This window comes from Pongo pygmaeus, chromosome 20 (genome assembly GCF_028885625.2).
Source record: "Pongo pygmaeus isolate AG05252 chromosome 20, NHGRI_mPonPyg2-v2.0_pri, whole genome shotgun sequence".
Taxonomy (NCBI): domain Eukaryota; kingdom Metazoa; phylum Chordata; class Mammalia; order Primates; family Hominidae; genus Pongo; species Pongo pygmaeus.
The window spans coordinates 10,495,726-10,504,850 of NC_072393.2; the positions used below are offsets into that span (position 1 = coordinate 10,495,726).

The 9,125-nt window shown below is 55.3% G+C and overlaps 1 protein-coding gene across 3 annotated transcripts; it reads left to right on the forward strand.

Annotated features, from left to right (window-relative positions):
* Positions 1-465: 465 nt before the first annotated feature.
* Positions 466-8,618, forward strand: MRPL4 (mitochondrial ribosomal protein L4). 3 transcript variants are annotated; one of them, XM_063658460.1, is made up of 10 exons: positions 501-585; positions 727-891; positions 979-1,045; positions 1,133-1,283; positions 3,186-3,237; positions 5,293-5,410; positions 6,813-6,919; positions 7,004-7,113; positions 7,200-7,276; positions 8,190-8,618. In XM_063658460.1, exons 2-10 carry the CDS (start codon positions 835-837, stop codon positions 8,384-8,386), a joined length of 936 nt encoding a protein of 311 aa, XP_063514530.1. In that variant the 5' UTR covers positions 501-585; positions 727-834; the 3' UTR covers positions 8,387-8,618. The 3 variants fall into 3 exon arrangements, with proteins under 3 accessions (XP_054317656.1, XP_063514530.1, XP_063514531.1); XM_063658461.1 differs by having other exon boundaries at positions 531-590; XM_054461681.2 differs by having other exon boundaries at positions 466-891.
* Positions 8,619-9,125: the final 507 nt, after the last annotated feature.

Genomic DNA, 9,125 nt, shown 5'->3' on the forward strand with positions numbered 1-9,125 from the left:
TTTGGGAGGCTGAGGCGGGCGGATTACGAGGTCAGGAAATCGAGAACATCCTGGCTAACGCAGTAGATACCCGTCTCTACTAAAAATACAAAAAATTAGCAAGGTGTGGTGGCAGGCGCCTGTAGTCCCAGCTACTCGGGGGGCTGAGGCAAAAGAATGGCGTGAACCCAGGAGGCGGAGCTTGCAGTGAGCCGAGATCGCGCCACTGCACTCCAGCCTGGGCGACACAGCAAGACTCCGTCTCAGAAAATACAAAAACAAAAGCAATAACAAAAAAAATAAGTTTAAAAAAAAACACATAACTGGATAAAGAAAAAACCGTCTCCGACAGCCTTGGAGGCGGGATGAAGGCGTGGCCCGGTGGGCGTGACCAACAACAAAAGCTTAAGCGTTATTGGCTGTATTCTTTAGTTGCTCGCTCCAGAACTGCCCACTTGTGGGGGGGGGGGGGCGGCCAACTCCTTCAGGCTTAACAGTCATTGGCTGAACTGGGCCAGAGAGGTCTCATTGGCTAAATTCCTGCACCGGCTCGTCGGAGGCGGGACCCAAAGTAGGCTAGGCCTACGGAAGTTGGGGCTTCTTGCTGTGAGGTCGCGTTCCCCAGTGTTGCGGAGGGTCCTTGAGGCAGGAGTGAAAATTGGGTCTGGGGATTAGTCCTGGGGTGGAGGTCTGGGCACGCCGGGTCGGACCCCCTCCATCTTCGGTTTTGCACACCCCACTTTCCAGCGCGGAGTCGCGGCGGGTCGGGCGGCGTCGCGTGCGTAACGTCATCCATCGGCGCCTCGCGAGGCTCCAGTGGCCTCGACCTCCCGCGGCGTGGGAGGCTGCGCGGCGATGCTGCAGTTGGTCCGGGCCGGGGCGCGGGCCTGGCTTCGGCCTACGGGCTGCCAGGTGAGGCCCAGGGGCTGTAGGCGTGGTCAAAGGATGAAATTTGGGGGTGTCCCGGGGTCGTCTCTCACTTTCGCCCACCCCTTGCAGGGCCTGAGTTCGCTGGCGGAAGAGGCAGCGCGTCCGACCGAGAACCCGGAGCAGGTGGCGAACGAGGGTAAGGCAATCGGGGTGGCTCCAGGAAGGGCGGCGACAGAGAGGTCTGACCCTTGACCCTAACCCCTGACCCCCGCAATCGCTCCAGGTCTCCCGGAGCCCGTGCTGCGCAAAGTCGAGCTCCCGGTACCCGCTCATCGACGCCCAGTGCAGGCCTGGGTCGAGTCCCTGCGGGGCTTCGAGCAGGAGCGCGTGGGCCTGGCCGACCTGCACCCCGATGTTTTCGCCATCGCGCCCAGGTGAGCGAGGGCTGTAATGGTAAACTGAGTGGCAGAGGGATGAAGAGCGGGATTTCAGGAGTCAGGATGACTTTGGGCTTGTACTCTTGGGAAAGTGCTGAATTTCTACAGCCTCTGTTTCTCCACCTGTCAAAGGGGAACGATGACAGTTTCCCCTGCTGTAGCGCTGTGTGAGATTGAAGCCTGAGAGGTGACATCATCTAAGGGTTAGGGAGACAGAATTCTGGAGCCCGACTGATTAGGTTCAAATCCTGCCTTTCCCTCTTGTCCCTCATTGTCCCTATTTTGTCAGCGGTCGGGAGGTTGCTGTGATGAGTAAATGACTTAATTCTGGCACATAATAAGTTCTGTAGAAATGTTGATAACCTTTGTTAACTGGTTTTTGCAAATAAGAGCACTAAAGAGACTAAACCATTCCTAGGTGCCTGGAAGAGGCTGTTTGCATTTTAGTTACCCTGCTGTTCATAACATCTCTAAGAAAATGTAGGGGCCACTCTGGGCGCGGTGGCTCACGCCTGTAATCCCAGCACTTTGGGAAGCCAAGGCGGGCGGATCACGAGGTCAGGAGATCGAGCCCATCCTGGCTAATATGGTGAAACCCCGTCTCTACTAAAAATACAAAAAAAATTAGCTGGGCGTGGTGGCGGGCACCTGTAGTCCCAGCTACTCGGGAGGCTGAGGCAGGAGAATGGTGTGAACCCGGGAGGCGGAGCTTGCAGTGAGCCGAGATCGTGCCACTGCACTGCATCCTGGGCAACACTCCGTCTCAAAAAAAAAAAAAAAGAAAGAAAAGAAAATGTAGGGGCCACGTACTGTGGCTTACATCTGTAATCCCAGCACATTGGGAGGCCGAGGCGGGTGGATCACTTGAAGCCAGGAGTTGGAGATCAGCCTGGCCAACATAGTGAAACCCCCATCTCTACTAAAAATACAAAAATTAGCTGGACGTCGTAGTGCAAGCCTGTAGTCCCAGCTACTCAGGAGGCTGAGGCATGAGACTCGCTTGCACCCGGGGTGGAGGTTGCAGTGAGCCGTGATTATACCACTGCACTACAGCCTGGGTGACAGAGACAGACTCCATCTCAAAAAAAAAAAAAAAAAAAAAAAAAAAACAGGTGAAACTGATTTCAATAGTGTATTTAACCTGTATTTAAAACTATGTCGAAATCCCACTGTAGCATGGGGCACTGGCCATGTTTCAGATGTTGAGTATGTGACTGTGTGGAATGGTATAGAACTAGAGAGGCAAACCAGTCCCTGAAGAAGGTGGCAATAAGTGAAGTGTAATAGCAGGAAAAAAGTAATGGTAGGAAAAACAAGGAAGAAGGGGTGGCTTTTTTTTTTTTTTTTTGAGACGAAGTTTCGCTCTTGTCGCCCAGGCTGGAGTGCAATGGCACGCTCTCAGCTCACTTCAACCTCCGCCTCCTGGGTTCTAGTAATTCTCATGCCTCAGCCTCCCGAGTAGCCGGAATGACAGACATGTACCACCATGCCCAGCTAATCTTTGTATATTTTGGAGAGACATCGCTTTGCCATGTTGCCCAGGCTGGTCTTACTCCTGGCCTCAAGTGATCCACCTGCCTTGGCCTCCCAAAGTGCCAGAATTCCAGGCATGAGCCACTGCACCTGGTCAGGGTGGTTCTTTCTTTAGGAGGTACCTCAGCAGTTATTGGAGCTGACACCTGTAGGCTGAGAAGGAACCATCCAGGAGAAGAGTGTTTCAGGCAGAGGGAACAGCAAGTGCCAAGGCCCTGAGGCAGGATTTCAAGATGGGGTCAGTGAGGGGCAGAGGCAAATCGAACAGGGCCCTGGAGGCAGAAGGGAGAATCCTGGGTTTTCCTATAGTGGGGTGGGAGCATTTGAAGCAGAGTTGGGCTTCTCATGTATCCTTCCTCCCCGCAGGCTGGACATCCTGCACCAGGTTGCCATGTGGCAGAAGAACTTCAAGAGAATTGTGAGTGCCTAAATGGAGCAAGGTGGCAGGAAAGAGCTTCCTGGGGAGGTTGGGGATAGGACCCAGAGGAAGCCCATTGCTGGGTTTTCTCTGGACTGCTTGGCTGGGGCCTCATCTGTCTCCTGAACCATTCACCGATGGGTCCATTTTTAGTTCTCTTTTTTTGTTGTTTTTGAGATGGAGATGGAGTCTCACTCTGTCACCCAGGCTGGAGTGCAGTGGCGTGATCTTGGTTCACTGCAACCTCCGCTTCCTGGGTTCAAGCGATTCTCCTGCCTCTGCTTCCTGAGTAGCTGGGATTACAGGTGTGCACCACCATGCAGGCTAATTTTTGTATTTTTAGTAGAGACGGAGTTTCACCATGTTGGCCAGGCTGGTCTCAAACTCCTGACCTCAAGGAACCTACCTGCCTTGGCCTCCCAAAGTGCTGGGATTACAGGCGTGAGCCACCGTGCCCAGCTCATTTTTAGTTGTTTTCTGATCACTCACTGATGTGGTCATTGTGGTGGGTGAGAGGATATAGCAGGGACCACAAGGACAAAACAGGCAAGGTCGGGCTGGGTGCAAGTGGCTCAGGCCTGTAATCCCAGCACTGGAGGCTGAGGTGGGTGGGTTGCTTGGGGCCAGGAAAGACCAGCCTGGGAAACAGCAAGACCCAGTCTCTACCCCTTCCCCCACAACTCCCAAAAAAAGATAGGCAAAGTCCCTATTCTAATGAAGGTCAGTGTCGTGGGAGAAGTGAAGGTGAGTCAGATGGTCATACGTAATGTGTAATTATGAGCATGTCCCAGAAAATGGGACTTTCAACCTTGGGTCTACTGTAGAAGCTAACCAGATCAAGGAGGCAGTGGGGCTAGGGTGGAGATAACAGGAATGGTGTGTGCAAAGGCCCCGGGGCAGGGACCACAAGGAACCGAGTGTTGCCATAGAGGCCAGTGGGAGCAGTGGGGAGGAGTCTGGGTTTTATGCCAAGAACGTTGAAGAATCCATTACCAGTTGGGGTCTTATCCATCCACCCCAGAGGTCCGGCCATTCCTCTCCCTGCTCACACCTTCCCTGGCTCCACATCACCCTAGGAATAAAGTCATCAGTCTGCTATTCCGAGTTCTTCCTGATTTCCTTGCCCTGCTCCTCTTTCCTGATTCTCCCTGTCTGCGTCATTTCCCATGGCCCGCCCTCCTTGCAGCTACAACCACATTAAAATTGTTCAAAAAATAGGCCGGCACAGTGGCTCACACCTGTAATCTCAGCACTTTGGGAGGCCAAGGCAGGTGGATCACCTGAGGCCAGGAGTTCCAGACCAGCCTAGTCAACGTGGCAAAACCCCATCTGTACTGAAAATACAAAAAATTAGCTGGGCCCAGGTGCGGTGGCTCACGCCTGTAATCCCAGTACTTTGGGAGGCCGAGGCGGGTGGATCACGAGGTCAGGAGGTCGAGACCAGCCTGACCAATATGGTGAAACCCCATCTCTACTAAAAATGCAAATATTAGTTGGGCGTGGTAGCGGGCACCTATAGTCCCAGCTACTCTGGAGGCTGAGACAGGAGAATTGCTTGAACCCGGGAGGCGGAGTTTGCAGTGAGCTGAGATCGTGCCACTCCAACGTGGGCAACAGAGCGAGACTCCATCTCAAAAAAAAAAATTAGCCAGGCATGGTGACGGGCACCCGTAATCTCAGCTACTAGGGAGGCTGAGGCAGGAGAATCACTTGAATCTAGGAATCAGAGGTTGCAGTGAGCCAAGGTCACACCACTTGCACTCCACAGCCTGGGTGATAGAGTGAGACTGTCTCAAAAAAAAAATCAATAGTTCAGAAAATACCCAGCACCCCCTGCGTGCCCGGCAGCAGGGCCCCTGCCTTTGTGAGGCTGGCATGGGGCAGGAGCTCTGACTTCTTTACCCTCCCCCTCGCTCCCCAAGTGCTCTGTGCTTGGCCAGAGAGAGCCCCTCATTATGGTGCCTCCTGTCTGACTTCCCCATGGCAGGACTGATCTGCCCGGCTCCCTGACATCTGCCTCGTGGACCTGACCTCCTCCTCACTTTGTGCCTCCAGAGCTATGCCAAGACCAAGACGAGGGCCGAGGTGCGGGGCGGTGGCCGGAAGCCTTGGCCACAGAAGGGCACGGGGCGGGCCCGGCATGGCAGCATCCGCTCTCCACTCTGGCGAGGAGGTAACGGGACAGGGTGGAAGGGGCGGGGAGGGGTGGGAGGGCCAGAGAAGGGCCTGGGTGTTTACTCACACACAGCTGCGCACATCTGGCGTGGTATTGTGTCAGCCCTGTTCCCTCCACCTCATGGGACCACCTGGGCTGGTGACATCGGAACTGAGGCCCTTGGACCTCACTACCCATATAAGGGGACAGAGATCTGGGAGCCATCCACTCTCTCTCACATGCCCTGTCCCTTCAACCTGTGGCCACAGCCCCTCTTGACCCCCACCTCCTGTCACCCTCTCCTGACGCACACTTCCCACAGCACCCAGAGAGCTCTTCTAAATCGTGGAACCTGAACTCCTGACCTCGGCCTTTGCGTGGAACCTGAACTCCTGATCTTGTCATTGTGGACTCTGGTGGCTGCACACCTTTCCCCCTCATCCCCTCCTTTCCCTCTCTGACCAGGCAGAGATGACTCTTTTTTTTTTTTTGGTTGTAGTTGTTGGTTTGTTTTTAACTTTTTATTTTCTTGAATGTTAACAAGATGACTCAGGGTGGTGCCAGCCACCCCGTCACCTGTTTACCTGGCCAGCTCTCCTCACCTTTCAGGGTTCTGGGCCACACCTCCTCCAGGAAGCCCCCCTTGATCTCCTTTCCTTCCACATCCCCCGGGGCTACCCTGATTTCTTCTACAGCTGAGCCTCTTTTCTGCCCTGCCGGAATGTGAATGGCATGAGGGCAGGGACCATGTCTGTTGTCTTCTCTGCTGCATTTCCAAGGCCCAGGCGAGGGCGGACATCAACACGTGGTGCTTGCAGGGGTCTCCCCGATTGTTGTTGCTCCCAGATCATACTGCTTGCTCCACCGGAGCGTGTGCCTGATGCCTTCCTCTTCCGCTCGACCTGAAAGTTCGAACCTCCTGATAATTTCAGTATTAACAGCTGTGCTTGAGTTAAGTTCACACTCTAGCCACTCTACGGAATCCACACCATAACTCATGGTGTCCTATGAGGCGGGAACTGTCCGATCTCAAAGTGGTTTGGTTTTTTTATTGTTTGCTTTTGAGACAAGATATCGCTCTGTTGCCCAGGCTGTAGTGCAGTGGCGCAATCATAGCTCACTGCAGCCTTGAGCTCCTGGGCTCAAGTAATCCTCCGTCCTCAGCCTCCCAAAGTGCTGGTGTGAGCCACCTTCGCCAGCCCTGTCTCAGAGTGTGACAGCTGGGAAAACTGAAGCCCAGTGAAGCAAAGTCACTGGTCCCATGTCGTCCCTGATCCAGCCTCTCCTGAGGCCCCACCCTCTCTGCCTTGTTCCTGGCAGCGCCCCCTCTCTCATCACTCCATGCCAGCCACTGCAGCAGATTGCTGACCTCCAGGCTCTGCAGTGGCCCCTACCTGCTCACACGCTTCTGTCCCTGCAGGAGGTGTTGCCCATGGCCCCCGGGGCCCCACAAGTTACTACTACATGCTGCCCATGAAGGTGCGGGCCCTGGGCCTCAAAATGGCACTGACCGTCAAGCTGGCCCAGGTACAGCCATGGGGGGACCCAGACAGCTGCTAGAGGTGGGGCTGCTCTGGACCCAGGGTTCAAACCATCCTTTCCTTCCACCAGGACGACCTGCACATCATGGACTCCCTAGAGCTGCCCACTGGAGACCCACAGTACCTGACAGAGCTGGCGCACTACCGCCGCTGGGGGGACTCCGTGCTCCTCGTGGACTTGTGAGGGCACAGGGCAGAGCAGGGGCAGGGGGCCCTGAGCTCCGTACTCTGAGGGTTCAACCCCCGCTCCCTGGCCTCTCTTACAGAACACACGAGGAGATGCCACAGAGCATCGTGGAGGCCACCTCTAGGCTCAAGACCTTCAACTTGATCCCGGCTGTTGGTGAGCAAAGGGCCCAGGCCCCTAGAGTGTGCACGTGCAGGCTCCGCTGTTAGAATCACAGCGGTTCAAATCCAGCATCTGGTCGCTGAGTGGCCTTAGGCAGTGACCATGCTTCTGGACCCAACCCTCAGCTTGCCCAAAGCAATAATCTTTCCTAAAGAAGTGCTTGGCCGGGGATGGTGGCTCACGCTTGTGATCCCAGTACTTTGGGAGGCCAAGGCAGTCTGGGCAATATAGTGAGGCTCCCATCTGTACTAAAAATAAAAAAGTCAGGCGTGGCGATGTGCACCTGTAGTCCCAGCTACTCAGGGGGCTGAGCCAGGCGGATAGCTTGAGCTCAGGGGGCCGAGACTGCAGTGAGTCATGATCGCACCACTGCACCCATACCTGGGGAGAGAGCGAGACTCTTGTCTCAAAAAAAAAAAAAAAAAAAAAAGCTCCAAGGTCACCTCTGTCACAGCCACAGTCTGTTCCTTCCACAGCCACAAGATGGCGACATGAGCCTAAGTCAAGTCCTGTCCCTCAACCCACGCCCCTCACTGGCTTCCCCACCTCTCTCAGGATGAAAGCCCAAGTCCTCAGGGTGGCACGTCAGGCCCTGCACGACCTGCCCCATCACCTCCCTGCCCTCCCATCATTTGCCCTGGGTCTCCCGCACCGGAATGGGAGCCAGGAGTCCCAGCCAGGCACAGGACTGAGCCTGGCTCGGTCAGCAGGTGATGAGCTAGGAGCAGCTCCTTGGCCAGAGGCTTACAGGCAACAAGCGGCCAGGCAGGGTCTGGCCCCGGGCTGCTGGGCTCGCAAAGTCACACTAGACCACAGTGAGGGTCTCTGTAAGCACAAAGGGACTCCAGTGTGGGTGGGGTGAGGAGAGAGGCCGCCCCGGCCTGACCGTCCCCCACCCCGTCCCCAGGTCTAAATGTGCACAGCATGCTCAAGCACCAGACGCTGGTCCTGACGCTGCCCACCGTCGCCTTCCTGGAGGACAAGCTGCTCTGGCAGGACTCGCGTTACAGACCCCTCTACCCCTTCAGCCTGCCCTACAGCGACTTCCCCCGACCCCCACCCCATGCTACCCAGGGCCCGGCGGCCACCCCGTACCACTCTTGATGTGAAGCACCTCTTCTGAGCCAGGCCGAGCCCCTGGCCGACTTGGGAGCCTCAGGCCCACGCCCACCCTTCGAGGAAGGTGTCACCTGGACCCCTTCATTCGAGGGAGGAAGCTGAGGCCACAGGGAGTGGCCATTGCCATTGGGAAGGGGCGACTCCACGGAGAACCCAGACGGGCTTCTGCATCCATTCTCTCTTTTTGTTTTTAAAATAAATTGTATTTTTGAATCAAGGAGGAGAAAGATAACTTCTCAGTGTCATTTTTAATAATTGCATTGGGCACGTTGGGCTCCTTCCCAGGTTCTGGGCACTGCTGGGGATCCGCCGTCTCAAGAGGCTCACAGTCTGGTTTAGGGGAACCCCAGGGCTGTTTGTGGAAATTACAAGAATTCACTTACCTGGTGAGTCAGACTCCAGGAGCTCACAGGTGCGTGGGCGCCAGCACTTCCTAGGAGCTGACTCCTGTCACATCCCTCTCCTGAGCACTGCTGCCAGCCATTCTCACCCCTGAGAGGGTTTGCAGTCCTGTCTGCGACAGTACTTCATGCAGCCTGAGAGTGTGTGCTTTATTGTATAAGTAGGTGTCATGTGTACACCTGAGTTTTCAGAGTGACTTCCTGTAAGCACAGTCAGAAAAGTAAATGTCTCTCTGTAAGTGAGCAGATAAGCACATGTTTAAAAACACCAGCTGGGCGTGGTGACTCGCACCTGTAACCCTAGCACTTTGGGAGGTCAAGAT

Bases quoted from the DNA above. Each gene is read 5' to 3' on its own strand.
- MRPL4 (XM_054461681.2), top strand. From the start codon at position 835: ATGCTGCAGTTGGTCCGGGCCGGGGCGCGGGCCTGGCTTCGGCCTACG. The intron at 892-978 runs GTGAGGCCCAGG...CACCCCTTGCAG, and splicing joins TTCGGCCTACGGGCTGCCAG to GGCCTGAGTTCGCTGGCGGA. The intron at 7,277-8,189 runs GTGAGCAAAGGG...CCCCGTCCCCAG, and splicing joins CAACTTGATCCCGGCTGTTG to GTCTAAATGTGCACAGCATG.